Below are 22090 nucleotides of genomic sequence, written 5' to 3'. Positions count from 1 at the left end.
ACACGGCACTGACTACGTGGACTCTGTCTTGGGGGACCAGAAGCTCCCCTGCATTCCTCTCCCCTTCCCTGCCAGTGGTCAGGGGCTCTTCTCAGAATTCTCCGTTTCCATTTTGGCCCTCAGAGGCCCCTTCAGGCCTGTGTTGGGCCCTTCACCTGTCCTGTGCTCCCATGCCAACTGTGTCAGTCTCAGGCCTCTCTGGGCTGGCTTTCAGCACGCGGGGCCCCTGCCGTGCTCCCCAGCTTCTTGTCTTTGCCAGGCGGCCTCGCTCGGGAGGTGGCGGATGGTGCCCCGGGAGCCGTCCTGCGTTCTCGGTCACCTGAAGAGTGGTGCCCTCCGGTATGGGGGTGGCGCGGCCTTGCGCATCCCTTTGCTCAGTGCTTGGAATGGGTGGTGGGAGGGGCCGGGCCACAGCTGACGTTGTTTCAGCTGAGTTTCTGAGCATTCGTGGGTGTCCTTTAACCTCCCCAACATGAGCTGGACTCTTGTGGGACAGCTCAAGCAGGTGAGGGGTCAGGGTGGCTGCCAGCAAGGGTCAGGTGGTGACAGGCAGATGGGGGCTGGGGCCGATGGCCACCCTCCCCGGGAGCTCGTCCTGCTGTCCTAGGGCTGCTGTGGGTGTTGCTTGAGCAGGTGGAGAATCACCTTCATCTTCACCCTCCCAGCAGCGGGCATTTTCTGCTCCAGGGCAGCCCCGAGGCACTGGGGACACTCCGTATGGGGGTGTGCTGCAGCAGGTACTGCTCCCTTGGGAGCCCCCTTCTGTGGCTGCACCTGCACTGGCCACTCTGGACAGGAGGACCCCACAGGAGGATCCTTCTGTGGGCTTTATTTCCTGGGTTGAGTTTTACAGTGGAAGGTTGGTCTCCTTTCTTTGGCTTTTTGATGGTGCTCAGACTGGCAGGGTGACTGTTGGTGTGCCGCACAGGGCAGGCTGGGCTGGGCTCAGGGAGGGTTGCACGGGCTGCTCTTGCTGAGCAGCAGAGCTCCTGGCAGGAAGGTCACAGCTCTGGCGGGTGCTGGGACTCGCCTGGGTCCTCTGTCCTCTCCGCTGACAGTGCAGAGCCACCTGCTGCAGTGGGCTGCGGGCAGAGCCCCAGTCTCAATGGTGGGGCACCTCTTGCCTGTCCAGGACCCTGTGGTGTTTCCTGCCAAGGCTCCCCCAGCTCTGGGGAGCTGTGAGATGCCACAGGCCAGATGACCTGCTTGGCAGAGTGGCGAGGCCTGGTCTGGGCCAGGTGGTCAGAGCAGTTGCTGTGCCAAGCAGCATGGGCTCCAGCCTTCACCTCTCTCCTGCAGCCCAGAGCTTTGGCTGTAGTCACAGAGCCCAGAGTCTGTGGCTTATGGGCCACGGCCCTTCTCCTCCAGAGCTGGTGGGGGGCGGTGCTTTGCTCCATGGCCACCAGTGCCTGGGCTGTAGGTGGCCGGGCAGAGCAGGCTGGGCCCTCTGTGGGCGCTCACACTGGCTGTCAGCCAGTCTTGGGCACCGGTTTTGATGCTGCTCATGTGGTTCCTGACTTTGCTCCTGAGGAAGCCTTGCCTGTGTGCCAGCCTGGCGATGTGGCGAGGCCATGGGGACCTGCCCACCTGTGGCTGCAGTGGTGCCTCTGAGAGCCCAACGCCATGGCTCTCTCCCTCTAGCTCCAGGGTCACCAAGACAGCCAGCTCTTGTCACCAGGCAACCTCTCCAAGCGAGGCCGGCTTGGCCCAGCATGGTGGTCTCGTGCTGAGGGAGACCTCTGCCTTGTCCAGGCGACCTAGTTCTCACTCTCAGGAACCCCGGGGATGTGGCCAGTCCTCCTCCCCCTGCCCCTCACTGGCTTGTAGCTGGTGTCCAGGGCACCTGCAGGGAAGCCCGCCTCCGCCGTTCCTGCTGCTTCTGTGTGTGGATGTCTACCAGCCATTTGAAGGCTCCGTGGTCTACAGGAAACCCCGGGAGGCTGTCAGGAGAGCCCCGACTTCTTCATCCAAGAGGAAGTGGCCACTGAGGTCGTGGAGGTGGCTCAGAGCACCTGGGGAGCATCCTGGCTGGCTTTGGCATGATGAGCAAAGAGAAGCCATTACAGCCTGGGCCACCATCCATGCCAGCTGCCTGGCCTGCCACCTGCTGGCCCTGGGAGACTCTGGCTCCTTTCACTCTTGCTGAACAGCAGGGCAGTGCCAGCGCCAGGTGTGCTGAGTTCACAGGAGCAGCCCACCTCCCACCTCTGGGGATAGACCCCGGGGGCTGCCCCGGGGGGCGGGGCGGGCAATGCCACCTGTGGGGGATTCTGGAGCTTGTACTCGGGGTGTCGGTGTGGGGGGGTGGCGAGAAGCAGTTGCTAGACGCTGCTGCTTGGGGACCCTGCACATTCCATACCAACCCGGTAGCTCTTTTTCTCTGAGCCAGAGGACAGTTGCCTCAGGACAGCTGGGTGGGCCCGGGCTAGGCGCCTGTAGTGGGTCCCAGTGGGGATCACCATCTGACTGCCGAGCAGCTGGCCTCCTCTGCTGACCCACAACTCGCCTCGCCCAGGAGCTCAGACCTGGTGCCTTTATCAGTGCAGCAGGGTGACATGGCCCAGGTGGGGCTTGGATGTGGGCCCTGGGCAGCCTTGCTGTGGCCGCTTGGAGGTCAGGCTGCTATCCCGGGGCCTGCCAGCCTCTTGCCTTGGGACGGAGTGCTCGTCTTTCTCTTCCTCCCCACCAGGGCCAGAGTGTGATCCTTGTGGGGCATCTACGGGTGGTGGTCTGAGCGTGTGCTGTACAGTGGGGTCTCTGGCCCTGACCCCTCCTAGATAGGGACTTGAACACATCAGCTGGAGCTCTAGCCCTGCTGGAAGGAGCCCGTGCCGTGTCCGGGTGCCGGGGACCCCGGGGGCACTGAGGCTGCCTCCTCCGTCTGCTCTGCAGCCCACCTCTGAGCCCCACTGACACCCGTCTTCTCCTCTCTCCTCACAGGGCTCGGGCCCCGGTGTGGCGGTCCCAGGCAGCTCCGGCGTGGGAGCCCCCAGGCAGTTCACTCGGCAGAGAATCACACGGGTCAACCTCAGGGACCTCATATTTTGTTTAGAGAACGAGCGCGAGACAAGCCATTCACTGTTGCTCTACAAAGCACTCCTCAAGTAACACAGGCTGCCGGTGTTTCTGACGGAGACGCCTGGGGACGTTTTTATATATTTGCAGATTGCGCCTTTTTGTAACAAGCAAATGGGATATTGTTTAAAAACAGCCACCTCTTTGCAATGGAACAGTTTTATATTCCAGTTTCTAAATCAGCTCAGTGTGGAAGGAAACCTCTCCTGTAGCAGAGAACACAGGCCTGTGGATGCTCCTGAAGGTCAGCTACGCCCCCGCTCATCCTCGACTGAGTGGCCTTCTTGCCAAACAAGCCATATTAAAGACTGACGAGCCGTTCAGTGACCGCGCTGCCCTGCCAGCTCGCACAGCCCCAAGTCCTCGTGCATTTTGGTTTAGTTCACCTAACGTACCACGTAGGTGTCTGTCTACAGCCAATGACCTCATTTCACTTATTTTATTTTTGTAACAGTCAGTTGGCTAAGCAAACTGATTTTTAGACTATTTATCTTCCTCCTCTTCCCCACTCGGCTTGAAGTTCTGCAGGAACGTGCGGTTCACCGCAGCACCGTCACCTCGAGTGGGCCCGCCGTCCCGCCTGGTGGAGGCCGGAGCCCAGCGAGCGGCCCCTTCTGAATGTGCTCAGCATCTGTACAAATGCATTTTATTTGCTACAGTTTGTGAAGCTGTAAGGTTAAAAGAAATGAGAACTTTTTCAGCATAAATATATTTTACTTGCACTGTGTTTTTTAGCTAAAAGTGAAAACTTAGATTAAATAAAATCAAAGTTGAGAAGAATCATCAAAAGACTGTTTCTCAGTGTGAATCAAGTGTTGAAAAATGGTTGGTGTATTTTGTCAGTAATTGTACATAATCTTTGGCACATAACATGAAAATGGCTATGTAAACTATAATTATTTTGCTAAGAGACTGTATGCCAGCCGAGGGCCGACTTTACAGACCCCAGAGCAAAGCCCCTTCTTTGTACCTATTTTTTTATTACAAATATACTAATTGGTTCTTTATATTTTCAGAGGTTATTGTATTAAATTGTCTATTGATAGTACTTTTATGACTGTAAATACTTGGGCTTTCTCCGTGTGGATCCTCACGTTAGACTTCAGTCTGCGCCTGTGGACTGAAGGCTGATCAGTATTTTTTATCAGCACCTGAGAACTGTTACACCTTTTATTTTATCTTTTAGGAAAATCCCTGTCTTTCCATTTTTTCATGTAAATTTTGCACAGTTACTTGTTCATATGTAAATATTTTACTTTCAAAAATGAAGTTTTTAATTGCTATTGTTTTATATAGGATTGAAAGAAAATTAACTCCTTTATTAAAAACAAATCTATCTGTATCTGTCCTGCCTCTTCTTCAGCCTCCCAGGTTTTCTGAGGTGTCCAGAGACTGCTCTGGTCCTGTCCAGGTGATGGTGACCCCAGTGAGTCCAGTGGGAGTAACTTTCCCTCCCAGGACTGGGCCTCCAGAACGCTGCTGTCCAGCCCTGGGCCAGGAAGTGGGCTCTCCCCTTCTGCCCTCGGCACCCCAGGGAGGCCGAGGACACACACGGAAACCACCCTGCTGGGTCCCAGTGCTAGTGCAGACCCCTGGTGGGTAGAGGGGGGTCCCTGGGAGTGGCGGCCCTGACAGGGTACACTGCCTTCCCAGCACCTCAGGTGGCCGCTGCCGGTGTGCGTGGAGCTGGTCCCAGTGTGGCCACACCCTGCCTGCTGTGGCCTGCGTGTGGTGGCCCCTGGAAGCAACATGCCCATTCTTGTTCTTGCTGTCTGTGGTAAGGGGCCACACATGTGGGGCCTTGGAGGACAGACGCTCTGCCCCCAGGCCTGGATGCTGGAGGACCACCAGCACATGGGCTTTCGAGGCTCAGAGCTGCGGCTCCGTGGTGTTCACAGGCCTGTAGGAGCACCATCCGTCTCCACCTCCCCGTGGCCAGTTTTCACCCCGTCAGGACCCCAGTCATTACAGTCACCTGTAAGGACCCTGCGCCAAAGGCAGCCACATCCTGAGGCCCTGGAGTGGAACTCTGTAGATGCAGTCCTGAGGCCCTAGGGTCGGATTGCCCCATAACTTTTGGGAGGGTCACTGTGAGAACCACGCTTACCTGTCCAAGCCGAAGAATGGACTGAGAGAAGACACAGAGTGAGCGTGGCCTTAATGACAGTCTTGCAAGGTCAGGGGTCCTGTGGTCAGGGACACACAGCTTGGGCACAACCATGTTTTATTCCCTGGAGTGCAAGTTCCCTCCCCCAGTTCCTGATGGACACTGGACTTTATTTTTCAGAGACAAAGTTTGTAACACGTGTGGCATTGGAGACGGATGAGACTAGACCCAAGGAGGTGTGTTTTTTTGGTACTGGGCTTGAACACAGGGGCACTCAACCACTGGGTCAAGTAGCATGACATCTCCAGCCCTCATATTTTATTGAGAGGCTTTTGCTGAGTTGCTTGGGGCCTTGGTAAGTTGCTGAGGCTGGCTTTGAACTCTTGATCCTCCTGCCCCAGCCTCCCAAGCCACTGGGATTATAGGTGGGTGCCACTGTGCCTGGCCTAGACCTGACTTCTGAGGGCTGTACTGGGAAGGTGTGGAGGGCACACTGGTACTGACGAGTGTGCCCAGGGAGGCACATTGATGAGGCCACCCTCAGGCTTTGTAGCCATGACTGACACTCGGCTTTCTCTAAGTCCTTGGCCGGGTGTAAGCCAGTTGCCTGTAAAGCACTGCCGTGTTTGAACTTCTGCAAGTGGGGTCGATTTAATATTGGCTCCTCTGCTTCTCTCACTGGGTCTAGTCCTGGTCCAGGCCCCGAGGTTCACCCCATACGAGTGCCACCACAGGCTTGCCCCTTGGGCTTCGCTGGCTGAGGCGCGAGGTGCCGCCTGGCATTGCCCCAGCCTGATCTCAGGGTGCAGGGCTGGATGAGGCAGCTCTGCTGGGGGGTCAGCAGCATGACAAGGACCCCACACTGGCAGTTGCCCTCGGGCACACGGGCCAGAAGGAAGGAACCAAAGCAGGTGTGCAAGGTGAAGTCCAGAGTGCAGAGGGAGCCTGCACTGAGCGCCAGCACCACGGCGGGCTCCCCAGGTGGTGGGCACGAGGCACTGACAGCAGGGACCTGGAGCACAGCACAATGGTGTCTGAGGTCCCTACTCTGGGACAAGAGGACCCAAAGAGCAGGCACGAGGAGAAGGCCGGGTTTGGGGGGTGGGGGGTGCAGCTGCCCCAGCAGCAGACCTGCAGCTCAGTCCTGGAAATGAGGCTGAGTCTAGAGTCACCTGGAGGTAGGGGTCAGAGCCTTGGGATGCCCAGGGGCCTCAGGCAGTGTGGAGACTGCCCTCCCATGCCTAGGGACCGTGTGGTGGTGTGTGGGAGGGCACGGTCGGTGATGGTGGCACAGAGCAGTTCAACATCCGCCCACAGGTGGAGGTCCCTAGACCCTGGACAGAGCAAGGGAGGCGTCTGCCCACTGTGGGCTTGTGCAGGGACAGGAGCCGGGAGTGCGTCTCTCCCCAGGTGCCCACGTGCCCTTGGGGTGGGTCGAGGAACCAGATGCACAGGCAGAGGTCTTGGAGGAGAGGCTGGGGAAGAGCTTCCGGGCTGCGGTGCCAGGTTTCTAGGGATGCAGACTCTGCCCAGGTCCAGGTTGGGCCTTTGGATTTCTGTGGTTGTAAGCTGCGCTCCATGGGAGGGGACAGACGTACTGGACTGGCCTGTCTTTGAATTCAGTGAATCCACGATGCACGATTCACACAGGTGGAGGCACAGTGGGAAGGCGATCGGTGTCTGATTTTACCATGTCAACGTCTTGTTCCGAGAGACGCACGCGTGATCTCCACTTTGGTGGTTGTTTGGTTCTGTTCTGAGAAAAAGAGTGGCACATAGGTTCCTTGTCTGAATCTTTTAAAAAACGTCCTGTGCAGGTGAAATGGCAAGCCGAGGCGTGGAGAACAGCACAGGGTGCATCCCCGGCCAAGGACCCAGGGCCCACAGCAATGTGCGACATGGGAACAAGCTTGGCACCGGCCTTCAGAGGCCTGCAGGTGGAGGCTGTGAGTCCACTTGTCCTGACCGGCACGTGCTGGTGGCACTGGGCTCACCTGAACTCCCTACAACCACTTTGGGAAACTATTTCCCACCTTCCTGATGAAGTGGTACCAGGTGGACCCTGAGACCCAACAGCTCCACCCCCAGTGTCGGCTCAAGAGCGACAGACGCAGGGGAGCCTTCATCCCGCCTGGCCCTCCGCAGGTGCATGCAGGCCGGCTGTGCAGAGCCAGAGGAGCACCCGTGGGGCCCAGCAGCGCACTGTGCGGACGGGCGGCACCCGTCCTCACGCCCCCTTCCCTTTCCTTCCCTGATGCAGGAGCAGCAGGACGTGTGCCACGGAGCCGCTGCCACTGCTGGTGGAGGGGTGGGCCGGGAGGGCGCGAGGGCCCTTGGGGGATGACCTGGGAGTGGTTGTCACACAAAGGTGTGCAAACCTGGAAGTCAGGTGACAGGCACTGCGTGTGCATTCATACCTGGCAAGATGCCCCAGGAAGGGTGCAGGACTTTGCCGTAGCTGGAGACGGCCCTCCCCACACTGCAGGGACCTGGCACCAGAAGGGTGAGGCTGGCAAATCCAGCAACCTAAACTCAGTGACCAGTCCTTGTGCTGGATGCCCCTGAGGAGGGAGGAACAGATGGTCACTAGGATGAAAGCTGCTTGCTTTGTACCTAACAAGACTTAGAAGTAAGATTGCCCAAGGAGGAGATGTGAACCAAGGTAGCTGCAGAGTCCCACAGTGAGACTCAAGAATACTGAGTCCCAGGCATGCAAAGACCAGGAAAACGGAATCCCCAGGGAGGAAACCCGCCAGTCGACACTGGCCTAGAGACGTGATAGGTGGCCGTGGTGTGCGTGCCCACCCGGAGTCACCACCGCCGGGCTGTGCATGGGAGAAGCTGGGTGGACGCGACTGCAGAGGCAGAGACAGGTAGCAAACAGGGAAGGGGCCCCAAGGCCCCAGGGAGGGGACCCGACCTGTGCATGTGAGGCCCTGAGGAGGGAGAAGGCCAGAGCCTCAGACCGAGCCCAGCGAGAGCACCCCTAGCGGGGAGGACAGAAGTCCCCAAAGGTGGAGCAGAAAATATTTGAATAATGGCTGAAAAGTTTCCGAATTTGATGAAATCTAAGAAGCTCAATGAAACTGAAACACAAGAAACATGGGGGCAAACTCACAGGCACATGACCACCAGCTGGAGGAAGGAGAGCTTCGAGCAACAGGGACAGGTGACAGACAGCTAGAAACAGGACACCGTGGGATGACGTCTTCAAGGTGGAAAGAAACAGGATGGATTTCTTTACCCTGTAAAAACGTCTTTGTTAGGAAAAGGCAAACTCTGGATGGAGTCCTCCCGTCAGACCTGCCCACAGAAGGGCAGAGGCCGCCTGGGGCACCGCGCAGGGCTGAGGCCAGCCCCCCAGACAGACCCAGAGTCACGCCAAGTGACGGAGGAGGGCAGGAGGAAGAGAAGGACGCGCGGAACAGAGACCTCAGGAGGGGAGAGACTGACCCAGCCCTGGAGCCCCATGGAACCCGGCAGGGCACGCACCTGGAGGTCCAGCCGCTTGGAGGCCCAGGAAGAGGGTGGCAGCTTTCGGGCCAGCCTCGGAGACTTAGCGAGGCCCTGACTTCATGTAGAACAAAGGGCCGGGGTGCAGCTCGTGGCACAGGGCCCTGGTGCAGCTCCCAGCACCAAAAAATGTAAACAAGAAGCTCCACAAGCCCCTCTCCTCCCCAGTGCAGGTCCCGAGAAGCTCAGGAACCTGTGGTGAGCCCCGATGACCACTGTCCACACACCTTGTGCTTTCTTTGGACTAAACAAAGCCAGAGGGCTGGAGCCGGCCACTGTGGCCTGTCCTGAGCCCCAGGTGAGATTCCAGCTCACCAGGCTGAGGCCACCTGGCCTCACTGGTCCACTCTCTACCAGGTTTCCTTTAAGGGAAGAGCCCAGCTTTTCACTGCGGTTGTGTCCAGCCGGCTGCAGGAGCCTCACACCTCACACCTCGTACCACACACACACACACACACACACACACACACACAAACCTGACACCACACACACAATCCTCGTACCTCACACACAAGCCTCACACCACACACACAAACCTCACACCTCACACACAAACACATGCAAACACAGTGCTGCCCTGTGCAACACACCACACATTGCTGTGTACACATCACACCTCACACCTCACACCACATACCAGTACCTTACACCACACACCTCACACCTAACACATACACACCTCACACCTAACACCCCACACCTCACACCTCGCACCACACACACACACAAACCTCACACCACACACACACACCTCATACCTCACACACACACACACAAACCTCACACCACACACCTAACACCTCACACCTCACACCACACACTTCACACCTCACACCTAACACCCCACACCTCACACCTCGCACCACACACACACACAAACCTCACACCACAAACACACACCTCGTACCTCACACACACACACACAAACCTCACACCACACACCTAACACCTCACACCTCACACCACACACCACACACCACACACCTAACACACACACACCTCACACCTCACACCACACACTACACACTTCACACCACACACCACACACCTGACACCTCACAGCTCACAATTCAGCTCACACCATGCTCCACGCACTGTGCACTCAGTAATGGCTGCCGTGCCTTAGTAGGGCTGCACGTGTGGCTGGAGACCTGGGGTCCCCCTGCTCCCTGCAGGTGGTGCTCGGTCGCGGTTCTCGGTCAGGCTCCTGACGTCCTCCCCTGCCCGGGGCTTGGCCTGGAGACCTTGGAAGTCTTGTCCAGAAGGAGAGCAGCGGGCAGAGGAGGTCAGGAGCTATAGGTGGGGGAAGCTGGGCCTCAGCGGGGTCCGGGTGTGGCCTGCCCAGGGCGCGGGGCCCAGGGCACGGGGGTCACTGCCCCTAGAGGGTGAAACATGCAGAGTAGGTCAGAGGTGCAACCACCGTGGTGCACCTGGGGATCACGCCAGGCCTCGCCTCGCTGGGCAGCTCCTGCCCCCTGAGACCATTTTAAGGCATCAAATAAAGAACGTGAGTAGGGCCTGAGGACCACAGGAGGCCCCTCTTCAGGACCTTCTCTTGAATTCAGTCACTGCAGCTGGGACTCAGCCAGGTCCAGGTCAAGGAACGCCAGCCCTGTCCTCTCCCACCCCGCTGTCCCCGCATCAGGGATGGGCTGACCGCCCCGAGATGTGGCCCCGCGTGACACGCCTGCCCCCGGGGAAGGGACCTGTCTTCTGGGACGGGCCTCCTTTTCTCCACGTCAGCTGGCACCAGGGCGGGGTCCAGGCCTGTGGCTCCAGCGCTGGGTGGGATTGGACACTGTGCTGGGCATGGGACTGCTCCCCTGTCCTCAGGGATGGGGCACATCGGGAGCTGCCCCACAATAATTTTGTGGAAAGGTCTGCTGGGATGATGGACGGGCAGGTCTCGGCCATATGCCAAGGACCCCCATGCAGCCGTGAAGACAGCAAGGGACAGCAGGCCAGGGACAGGACCCGCACTGCAGCTGCACGCACCGGGCTGGGAAGGGCACTGCACGTGGCCGAGGGGGAGCCGCCGCAGGGGCTGTGCAGCCGGCGGAGCTCACAGGTGGCTCTGGCATGGCAGGTGGCACAGCCTCTGGAAGGGAGGCCAGTGTTCTCATGAAGGCCGGGCATCCAGCCGGGCCCAGCCCTGCTCTCCCAAGCAGAGTGCCATGCTACAGAGGCTCAGCATCCAGACCTGGGCACAGCCACTGATGAGAGTGGCCAGTCCATCCTCCTGTGGGGGCCACTCAGCAGCAGGGGAGGGGCCTCTGGAAGCCATTACTTGACACCTAAGAAGCCAGGTGCCCAGGAGGACCCCTTGGGGTGAAGCCCGGGAACAGCATGTGAGACCTATGGCAGGACTCTCCGCAGCGACGGGTGGCACTGACAGGCAGGCTGGGGATCTCTCCGTGTCCTCAGAAATGCCTTGGGCCTGTTCTGGGCATGCCTGCTCCAGTGTGTGCTCGGCAAGATCCCAGCCCCAAGCACGGGACACACATGAGCCTGGGCTACACTTACGTCAGTGACAGGACAGTCCCTCTGTGACTCAGCCCCCTGCGGCTGCCCCCAGCCCAGCGCAGCCTGGGCCTCCTCTTCACAGAGAGCCTTGCCCAGCTGAGGGCCGGGGAGAGCCACAGGAGCCCGTGCTGCCTCTTACATGGTGTGAGCCAGAAGGGGTCCTGCTGGCCCAGAGGTCCGGCCTTCGTGGGGTTTCTTGGGCAGTAGTGGCTCTGGTGGGGTCCACTTCCACCTTCTTGGGTGTCAGCCTGGTGTGGCAGCCATGCTGTGGCCCCCAGGGCCCTTGGAAGTGCCCTTCTATCTGACCTGTGGACCCCGTGGGGCCTCTTTACCAGAGCTGGTGCAGGAGGACCAGAAGGAGAAGGCCCCCTCTCCCTGGACCTTCTGACCCTGAGCTCCAGACAAGCAGCCTCCACTGCGGCCTCTAAGCAAGTCCTGCCTCGGATGACCCAGGGGGAGGCCGAGGTCTGCTTTTGCTCTGGGATGCGGGTGGCTGACAGCCCCTGTCCTGCTCTTCCTCAGGAGACTTAACCTGAACGGGTTCTGGGGACACCCGCAGCTGGACCAGGAGGGAGGGACCCTCTGCAGGCCTCTGTGAACAGCCTTGGAGGGTCCCTGTGTCCAGCCGTGTAGACCCTCCAGTGAGGGCTGGATAAGGAGGCTCAGCAGGAGCAACAGGCTGCCTCTTCTGAGACCTGGCATGAGAGGCCATGGCCTCTGTCCTGGAGGCTCTGGCCAGGCTCATGTGGGGAGCCATGGCCACCTCCCAAGGGGTGAGGCCCTGCATGAGCACAGAGCAGGTCCTTCCCAATTGAGTCCTAGCTGCAGCCCCTGGGGACCCAGCCAGGAGCACCAGCTGCCTCACCCCAGACTGGTGGGCCCGTGGTGTCTGTGGCCTGCTCTGCTGACCACTTCTGGCAGCAACAGAACTCACACAACTGGTCCTCTGGGCTTTTCAGAAACAGCATCATGAAAAAGAAAAGAGGGACATTGTTCCCAACCACAGGAGATCCAAGCATGACTGAGATCAGGGTGCCCACCCAGCCATGGTCCCAGCTTGCCCGCTGGGCAGCCTGGGTGTGTCTGACCATTAGCGAATGGACAGGTGAAGGCCAGCAGTTCGTGGGGTGCTGGGCACCGTGGCCATGCCTGGAGACACCACCGTATGGCCCAGACTAAAATGTCATGTCGGTGGATTCCCTGATGCTCCAGTGGTGTCACAGGACAAGTGAGGACTCAGGGCCAAGTCCAGGAGTGTCAGCCACTTCTCCTCTGTGCCACAGGCATCGGATCTTTAGCTTTGGGTTTGAGGTGTTCAAAACGAGTGGAGGTTGTGTTCACAGTGGACCCTGAGAAGGCCCACCTGGGGGCAGGTGCTTAGAGGTCTGCTGGACACCTGCCCTCAGTGCTCCCCCACCTGGCTCAGCAGTGAGGGTTCAGCACCTTGGACAGCGCCCCACAGGCGCGGGTCTGAGGAGGTCTGAGAGGCCTGGGTGTACATGCAGTGTGCGTGGCAGTGGGCGCAGGGTCCTCCTACCTACCTGGCAGGTGAGTCTGTCTACACCTGGCTGAGCTGTCTACACCATGGGCTGTGGGCTCTGCCTATGACTCTGTTTCCCCTCAGAAGAGGAAGGACAGCAACCTCTGTCCAGGAGGGACCCAAGAGAAGGCCTTTGGGCTCCAGAGCGCCCCTTTTCAGATCATGTCCACCAGGCCCCTGCCTCTAGGCCCGCCAGCCCTCAGCCTTGGAGCTGGGAGTGGGTCTTACCAGGCCGCCTGTCACTGGGAGGTGGGTCACAAGAGTGGGCTCCCCCAGGACTGCCTGCCTGGCCACAGCAGTTGCCTAACTGTGAATGGAACTAGCTGCTCAGCACCCTCAAAATCAGCAAGTGGCTGTTGCGCCTGCAATTGTTAGCTGCCCCGCAGTAAACTCTAGTGACCTTTTGTCATGCAAGTCACTGTGGATGCAAATTTGTGCCTTAGAAAAGGCCAGGGAAGGGTGGGTGGAGGCAGATGAACCCACTCTGCCCAGAGATGAGGAGGGGCTAGGTGGGGAGGCTTTGCCCACCTGGTGTCCAGACCTTGCCCTGTGGGACCTGGACTGACCCATGTTGCAAGCAAGGTTGCAGCTGCAGCGTAGGGTGCAGTCTGGGGCTCAGGCTCAGTGGCCTGCGGGGTAGCTCTGCCTCTTTTAGCTGTCTTTCCAGGAAAGGCAGAACCTCTGCAGTCCAGGTGGCCTGGACAGGTGTGGCTGCGAAGATGTGAGCTGTTCTAGGCCCTCCAGAGTGGGCTCAGGCCAGCAGACAGGGCAGCTGGGCCACATGACGGGGCAGTTGGCGAGCTTGGGGGACCCACAGCCTGCTGCCGTGGAACCTGCTGTCAGGGGCAGGCCTGGGGCTGGCCCTCCACTGGCTGCAGGGCCAGGGCACTGAGACTCAGAGGGCGTGCTGGCTGGGAGTGAGGGGGGAGGCCTGGAGCCCGTGAACACCAGCTCTGCCTTGGCTCCGGGAGTGGGTCCCCAGTCGCTGCTGTGTGAGCAGCACTCAGGCCGAGGGGTGGCCTGTGCCTGCCAGGAGCTTCTCAGGTAGCTTGTGCCTGGCTCTCCCACCAGTGGCACTCAGCTCTGTCCCTGGTGGTGGGGAGGAGAGTCTGCTCCAAGCCCGGGACTCCCTACCAGCTGGGAGGACTGAGGGGCCCTGTCCTGGGCAGCACTCCCCAGCAGGCCCCCGGAGCCACGTGCTAGGCAAGGTCCAGATGAGCTTGTGAAGGGAGCTGAGGCTGGGGGTGCTGGGACTTCAGGGTGTCTGGAGTGGGTAGACAGCCTGGGGGGTATTGGACAATCGTCTGCAGTGGGCGAGGGGCCTGGCCCTGGCCTCCCGGGGACTGGCTTCCCAGTGCACAGACACCACTGAGCCTGGTCTTACAAAGGGCCTGGTGGTTCCCATCTCCCATCGTCAGGCAGGAGTTGGGGCTGGAGGATTGTCCCCTGCAGGGCATCCAACCTGCAGGAAGATCCTGACCACCAGGGGCCTCTCGGGTCAGGTGTCAGGAGGAGGCTGAGGTTTGATGCATGTGGAAGAGACCCAGGGGCCAGCCAGGCTCACATCCACGTGGTCCTGGTAGGTGCTGTCCCGACCTACTGCCCCTTTACCTGGCTGCTGTGGGCAGCTGGGCTGCAGGGCCACCAGAACTGTCCAGGAGGCCAAGAAGGGCCCCCAGTCTCCAGGGCCCCAGGAGGAGAGCACCTGGCTTGTCCAGGGAGGGGACACCCCCAAGACTCCTTCACAAGGAGGCGACAGCTCAAGATGAATGTTTCTGTGAACGGGGCCTCCAAGCACGAAGAGCACCAGGCCACCTGGGTGTGTGGGGCTGCCCACACAGCACTGAGGGTGGCAGGGACCAGGCAGGCAAGGGGACACCTTGGGTAGAGGGACCCCCGGGAGGCTGGGCAGGCTGAGCCCCACGGAAGTGGAGGAGGCTCACGAGGAGCAGGCCCGCTCTGAGATTGGTCAGGGGCTTCACACTCCCTGGGGTCCTGAGAGGACCACTCCACTGTGTGAGGCCAAGGACGAAGCTGCCCACTAGCCACCAGGTTCTGGCTGTTTGGGCCATGGTCCATGCTTATCGCTTTGCTTGCTGAACTGTTATGGACACAAAGGACTGAGGTAGAGACAGCAGGCTGGCTCCTGGGCTGGTCAGGGCAGGTGGTGGGCTGGATCCTGGGCTGGTGTCGTTAGTCGTGTTCTTATAAGGAACACCTGACCCTGGGTGACTTATAAAGAGCAGTACCCTGTCTCACAGTTCCGGAGGCTACAAAGTCCAAATCCACGCACCAGCAGGTTGGTGTGGTTGAGGGCTGCTGTGTTCTCCAGGACGGTGAGCACTGTCCTCTCCTGGTGGAGGGCCGCAGGGCCCCGAGGCACGTGGAGCTGAGACTGGGCCTCTAGATTCCGCCAAAGTTCGGAGGCCTGACTCTGGGCAGCCCGCAGAGAGGCCCACTGTCCGGGTCTTCCTGCTGGCCATGTCCCTGAGGAACCACCAAGTGTCGGGCTGGGCTGGGCTCAGTGGTGGGCACTTGCCTAGCACTTGTGAGGCCCTGGGTTGGATCCTCAGCACCTTGTTCAAACCCTGCCCCTAGAATGTGACCCCCCTCTCAGCCTCAGGGGTCTCTGGCTGGTTCTGTGGGACCTGTGTGAGAGCCGGGGGGCTTGCTCCTGTCCCCCTCTGTCTGGAAGGGGTTTTCTGGACACTGGGGAGGCCAGAATGTCCCCAGAGCATCATGCTGGGACAGCTCTGGGGCTATGGCTCTGCTTTGGATAGGAAGAGACCTGGACAGTCATCTTATGAGCACTCTAGGGACTGATGGTGACAGCCCCAGCAGCCCCGGCTGCCCCAGCTCTGGGAGAGGCCTGGGTGATACTGGACCACAGACCAGCGGAAAGCCAAGTCACTTCAGCTATCTGGGTCCCAGAGGGTGGGGTGGTGGGGCTGCTCAGACCTGTGTCACACAGTGGCCACTGAAATGACCATCGTCTAGTGGCCTGCGTGTGCGTGGGTGCACCTGTACTTTGGCCCTGGCTTGGCCTTGTCCCTACCCGGGGTGGGGGAGGAATGCAGAGTGCCACGGCCTGTGCGGCCCTCAGACCACTGGGCACCGGGGCCAGCGCTCCTCGAGCTGCCTCCCGCCTCCCCGCCCCATAGGCCTCTCCTGCCGCTGCGTGTCGTTTCTCCTTTCCGCCCTTCCTTCCTGGGCGTTGAACCCAGGGGTGCTGTCCCACTGAGCCCTTTCCCCAGCCTGTTCTATTTTTATTTTGAAACAGGGCCTGGCTAAGTTTCTCAGGCTGGCCCTGAACTTTCAATCCTCCTGCCGTGGCCTCCCTAATAGCTAGATGACAGGCGGCACCACCTTGCCCCATCGCAGGAGAATTTGTACGAGGTGGACCCATGAAGACCCGGGTACTGCTTTTTAGGCGAGGCTGGGACGCACAGGCTGTGGGATCGAGGTCCCCTGCAGTGTTGGACAGGGCGGTGGAGGGGTGGGAAGGGCAGTGGCCGGGGCCCAATCACTCCTTGCAGCCACATGTTGGCTCCAAGGCGTCTGAGAATCCCACACTTGAACCAGCGTCCCCCAGTGCCACGGAGGGTATCTGCTGAGATAAGAGGGGGACACATTTTGTTCAGTGGTGGCTTCTAGACACTTTCCGGATCTGCACGGCTTGGGCCGGTTGTGTTTGCGTCTAATTCCCGGAATGTGCTTGCTGCTGGAAGGACCCCGAGAACCACCCCGGCCACCCCGTCCTTCCACAGCGGCCCAGTGAGCGGAAGAAAAGCAGGTTGAGGCGACTCTTCAAAGGGGACTTTATTCACTCCTCGGAGCAGCGGGGGCCTGGCTGCGCCCCACGCCCCCGCAGAGCTGCTGCTCCTCTGAGCCGAGGCCACCTGGTACCAAGGACACATGGAAACATCCACTTCCTTCCCTTTTTTTTTTCTTTTTCTTTTTTTTTTTTTGGTACAAAATGATACAAACAACGATACAAAATAGTTGTGCTGTTGACGATTACAAAAAAAGCCGGAACACTTGTCTGACGGCGCGATGCTCAGATTGCAGAGAGAAGACGTCATACTCCGGTACCTTTCCAAGACAACCACGGTCATGCGGGCTGCTATGCAGTCTGTCCATTCTCAGAAAGAAACATGCAAAATAAACCAGAATGGAAAAGGAGAGAAAGGAAAAGCAAAGGCGTCCGAGTGCACACGGGGGCCTGGCCTGCTGCGGGCAGCGGCCAGCCAGCCTGGAGCCGCCGCGGGAGGCCCCTGTGCACGGGAGATTCCGTTACGATTTTTGGTGTTACTCCTTTTTAGCTTGATGGAAATGGAGATTCCCTTCCCCCTGGCGTTTGACTTTGGAGAGGACAAGTGGTCACCTCAATGGACCGTGTACTCTCGCGAGGGAAGCCGAGGCACCTCTGAGGGCCTGACAGTCAGACGTTACTCTGACCCTTTGGTGGCGGGAGGCCTAGCATTTTGGATGTGCTGAAAGACAAGAAAGAAAAAACCTGCTGGCCAGGAGATGGGGTGCCCAGGCTGACCAAGGCCAGGGTGTTCTTGACACCACTTTGCAGCACAGCTTTATTCTGCTCTAGAAGGAAAATGCCCTAAAGAAACTAAAGCATGCCCCGCACCCTGCCAGCCAGCCCGGGCCCTGCGCCTGGGCCGACCAGACAGGTCACATCTACAAGCTACAGAAGAGAGACGGTGACACGGATTGTACACTGGCTAATGCTAACTCAGGGCCTCGGGGCAGAGCTCCGAGTGGATCTGGTGTGGGAACCCCTTCTTCTCTGGCCCCAGGGGCTGACCGGGTGTGGGGTGGAAGGGAAAGCTGTCAGCTGTCACAGGGAGCCCCCACGGACACACCCCAGCTGGTGTGCGGCCTCAGCCTGCCCGTGCAGGGGGCCCGGTGGTGAGGAGAGGAGGGAGCGACAAGTGGGGCCAGGAGATGCGCCCAGCAGGCCGCGGGATTCCACTCTCCTGGCCAGAGGACCACGTTCGCTTGGGGATTCAGTCCCCTGCTGCCCATCGCATGCACACTGCAAACGGGCCACTCGTCCTTCTCCGGCTCAGAACTGCCATCCAAGGACCAACTATCCAAAACACTAAGCAGAACATTCCAGCTCCCACCCCCAGCCCCACCAGGCCTCCAGCCATGGCCACGCCCCCAGACACCTGGGCCCCCTCATTGGCTGCCAGCCCAGAGCGATTTGCATAGCACGGCTTGAGATGGGGACCCTCCCTTCCGGGGCCCATCTCCTGGACTGGCTATCTGCAGGGAAGGACTCCAGGCAGGACAGGGCAGCCCCCGCCCCTCCTCCCCCGAGGCGGTCACAGTCACAGGAGAGGTCAGGACAGACAGAGCTGAGCCTGACCCAGCTCAGCTCTGAGGAGAACAGAGGTGGGGACAAGTTTGGTTTGGGGAAGAACCCTGACGTCCAGTGGGATACACCCACAAGTTTGGCACATATAGAGTCCACTCAGGTGCATCTTTGAGGCCAAAGCTATTTAGAAAAGAGGACAACTTAGCAAGGGGAAAGACAGAGGCCAGGGGAAGCAAGGGATCAGAGCCCTTCGGGTGGGGAGCACGGTGCCCCTGGCGCCCCACCTCCCAGCCCTTCCGAGGCTCTCCGACCCCAGCAGCGTGTGGGCATCGCTGACCTTCCTCAATCCTGGCACCTCCTGCTCCCCCAAGGGTGCTCCGATACCAGGTCCCCCAGGCCACTGGTTCCCTCACCCTCACAATGTCACTGTCTGGGGTCAGCCAGAAATGACCAGGCAGAGGACGCCCCTCCCAGTGCCTGCCTCCTGCTCGGCCCGAGGTGCCCCTGAACCCAGACTTGGAGGTGCCCCAGGCCTGCTGTCTCGCCCAGTGAAGAAGGCAGATGCCTTCTCCTGGGAGTCCCTGGGCACAGCCTGATCGGTGTCCTGCGGGACTGAGTGCCACCCCCCAACCCCAGGCCTGAGTCAAGCCACGCGTGGAAAGAGCAGGCGCCAGCTCTGGAGGGACCGTGGCAGAGCAGCTGGGACCTAGGACGGTTCAGTCTCTGGCACGGGTAGCTTAGAGGATCTGTGGATGGACAGCTCAGGAAGACCAGGCCTCTCGCTGGCCACCTGCAGCAGTTCACAGACATCAGACAGGAGCTGGGGTCCGACGGCCCGGGAGGGAGCAGCCAGGGTCTGCCAAAGTCAGTGCTGGTACCAGGCCTGTGGTTGCTGAGAGGCAGGCGGCTCTGGCTTGGGCTAGGCGAGGTTCTGCCCTCTGCTCAGGCCTGGGCTGGACAGTGTCAAGGAAGTTCAGGGTTGGGCTGAAGCGTTTTCACCAGGCCTTCCACGGGGTCCTGGGAGTGCACTCCCGAGTGGCTGCAGGTCGTGCCGGGTTTGCAGGACGCTGTGGCTTCTTGGACCAAAGGTGAAGGGCACCTCCGTGGCACTGGGGATGCCAGCTGGCTCAGAAAGAGGCCTTTGGGGGACGGGACAATGGGGTGGCCGAGGCAGAGGTGGGAGCACCCGGGGCAGGCTCTGGGGACCTGCTGCCCAGCTGTTCACAGCATCTGACTGTGGTGGGGACAGCCACCAACTTGGGTGAAACCACGTCCCCACGGCCTGGGTGTTGTGGTCAGGGGGTGGCTGACACTGTGCCTCTGCTGCTGGGAAGCCCCTGCCGTGGACACGAAGGCTGTGAGGACCTGGGCCCAAGCTACTTTTCCAAGAGTCACACACGCCTTCTGTTTCTTAGTAAGAGATGCACGCACGCACAGAACCCCAACAGAACCCAACAGAACCAAAACCCAAACGAACAACAACAACAGCAAAAAAAAAAAAGAAAGAAAGAAAGAAAGAAAAAAAACCAACAAAGAAAGAAGAAGGACGCTGTCCGTGCCTTCCTGGGGGCCTTCCGCCGGCTGGCGGGGGCCGGGCGGGGCGGGCTGGGCTGTCTGCTTGCTTTCAGTCACTCCTGAGTTGGGGGATCTGACACGTGTACCAAAGGCACTTTCGTTTTTGAAACAGTGCTTCTGTTCTGGGGATTCAAGTCAGGACGGTGCCTCTGGCTCTCCCTTGTGGTAGGTGGCGACTGAGAGGGCAGCAGGCCTGGCCAGGACAGGGACAGGTCATGCTGGACAGCTCCACCTGGGGAGGGCGGGGCGGGGCCTCCACAGCAGAGCTGCTGTCCCTGCAGGGAGCCGGCGGCTGCCTGGGCTCAGTCCTCTCGGGGTCCGCCTGCTCTCTTGGCCCTGGGACGCGGGCAGCTAGTCCTCCTCGCCGCCCCCGTACATGTCGGCCAGCTTCTTGAAGCGGGGCCCCCAGTCGTTCAGGTAGTCGTAGTCTTGGTCCCCCGAGCTGGACGAGCCCAGGGAGCTGACGGAGCCCGCGGTGGAGCCGCTGCCCTCGTAGTCGAAGACCAGCAGGGAGTCGTAGGGCGGTGCGGTGGGGTCATTGTCAGCGGCGCGAAGTCCCTGGGGGCCAGAGACTGGGAATTAGGGAGCAGGTCAGAGCGAGGGCCTGGGAGGTTCTGGGCCTTGCACACAGGAGGAGCTCGGTGAGCACCTGGGTCTACCTGAGAGCACCAAGGGGCCGGATCTGGGGCAGCCTGCTGGGTGCAGGTGCGAGCTGGGTGGCGAACGCAGGGGCCAGCCGTGCCCACGAGAGAGACTGAGGTGGGCTCGGTGGCCCCCGTGCTCAGCCACTACCCTGGGCCCTGCCGGGGCTGCTCCTCTCCAGGCCTGCTCACGGCCTCCAGGGGGAGGACCCGGGCAGCCGTCCGAGGCTGGCGGTATTAAAGTGGGCGCAGTGAGTGAAACGGGGCTGCGTGGCGGTGTCCCTGGAACCAGCCGTCCCCTTCAGCGCTTGCCCACCACCTCCATGGCCAGGCCTGCTGCACGGCCAGCCAGGAGGCCCCGGAGCAGCCACTCTGGGGTGCACCTGCGCCCAGCTCCCCCGCCCGCCGGATGTGTTCTGTGCCAGCGGAGGTCTCTGGCTGGCCAGGCGCTGACTGGCTCCTCCCCCTCCCTGGGCTCCCCGGGATCAGCCCCCAGGTAAGCCACTTGGCTTCAAGTCCTGTCTCTGAGCCTGTTTGGGGAGAAACCCACGGAGACAGGAAACTAATTCAATCTAGAAGTGGACTCTAGCGGGCTAACGAGGCACATCCCAGCTCCCCGCCTGCAGTTCAGGTGACATCGGAGTTTGTGCATGACTAGGCAGTTCCCCCACGCTGCCCCTAGGGCAGGGCCTGGGCAGAGTCCAAGACCCAGCAGGTCCCACGTGCCAGGGCCTCGGGGCTCCTGTGGAAGCCGGGAAGACCTTTCCTGCAGACGAGGGAGACGTGCCTCGGTCCCGCCTCAGAGTGGCCCACGGCTGCCACTGCTGTCACCACCACAACAGCCAACTTCCTGCTGGTGCCTGCTGTGCACTGAGCACAGAGCCTTCACCCTCCGGCAGGGTGGGATCTTAGTCCTTCTCTGAGAAGGACGCTGAGGACAGGCCTCTGGTGGGCACTGCCTGGCCCTGAACCCACCTTCTCACCAAAGGCATCTGTTGGTGCGCATTCATGGGGATTTACTTTCAGAGGACACACCGTGCTCAGATGACTCACTGAGAGGGCACCCACCTCGTTGATGAAGTCCCCGATGTCACCTGGGTGGGGTACCACAGGCCTGGCTGGGTACTGGGGCTCAGCGCCCACTGGCCGCTCGTCCACCCGCCGCACTCCAGGGGCCTTGCTCAGCACGTGCTCCAGGGCTTCCGGCTGCTGCAGCTGGCTGAGGTCATAGTCCTGGGGATGGAGGCCAAGAGCACTCAGGAGGCCACCAGGTGGGCACCAGAGAGTCCCTGAGTGCACCTTTGTCTTGCTCTTCCACCTGCTGAGTGTACGTCAGCTGTCCTGTTCCCAGCCCCAGTACCTCCCTGGCCTCCTCCTACCGTGGCCACCCCTGCGCCATTTCCCAAGTCCTGGCTGACCTCCGGGCAGTGTGGGGGCTGTGCCCTCTGCCTTCTCTGGCCTGGTGCTCCACCAGAGTGACCCTGTTTCCCCTGCTATTCAACCACCAAGCACACTCTGCTCTGCCTGGTCCTCTCTGCAGGGAGGCGCTGGCCCTCCCCCTTCCCACCAGGCCTCTCTGTGCCATCTACCATCCCTGGTCCCACAGCTGCCTCTCTGGGACTGTTGAGCAGGTGGGCATTGGTGTGTCCAGCAGGGATCCTGGTGCCCTCTTCTGTAGGGCTCAGGGCAGCACTGGGCTGGGGTTGGCGGCTGGAGGGAGGGAGGAGGATGACAGGGGAGGACACAGGTAGGTGCAGGCTGCACAGCTCAGCCCAGGGCCA

The 22090-nt window shown here is 60.3% G+C and overlaps 2 protein-coding genes across 3 annotated transcripts in view; one reads left to right on the top strand and one right to left on the bottom strand.

The window, feature by feature from the left end:
• The window catches only part of Taf4 (TATA-box binding protein associated factor 4), a 69009-nt gene extending 64592 nt beyond the window's left edge, over positions 1–4417 (top strand). The window contains exon 15 of the mRNA XM_027954176.2: positions 2941–4417. Coding sequence (XP_027809977.2) covers positions 2941–3108 — 168 coding nt within the window. The 3' untranslated portion in view covers positions 3109–4417. The remainder of the gene's footprint in view (positions 1–2940) is intronic.
• A 15602-nt stretch (positions 4418–20019) lies between these two features.
• Positions 20020–22090, bottom strand: part of Cdh4 (cadherin 4) — a 396092-nt gene continuing 394021 nt past the window's right edge. For both annotated transcript variants that reach the window (XM_071607391.1, XM_027954314.2), the window contains exons 15-16: positions 21378–21542; positions 20020–20226 (exon numbers count right to left, since the gene is read on the bottom strand). In XM_071607391.1, coding sequence (XP_071463492.1) covers positions 20020–20226; positions 21378–21542 — 372 coding nt within the window. The remainder of the gene's footprint in view (positions 20227–21377; positions 21543–22090) is intronic.

Source organism: Marmota flaviventris, chromosome 2 (genome assembly GCF_047511675.1).
Source record: "Marmota flaviventris isolate mMarFla1 chromosome 2, mMarFla1.hap1, whole genome shotgun sequence".
NCBI classification, from domain to species: domain Eukaryota; kingdom Metazoa; phylum Chordata; class Mammalia; order Rodentia; family Sciuridae; genus Marmota; species Marmota flaviventris.
Note: the sequence above shows the minus strand (reverse complement) of the source record. Positions and strands in the feature narration are given on the sequence as shown.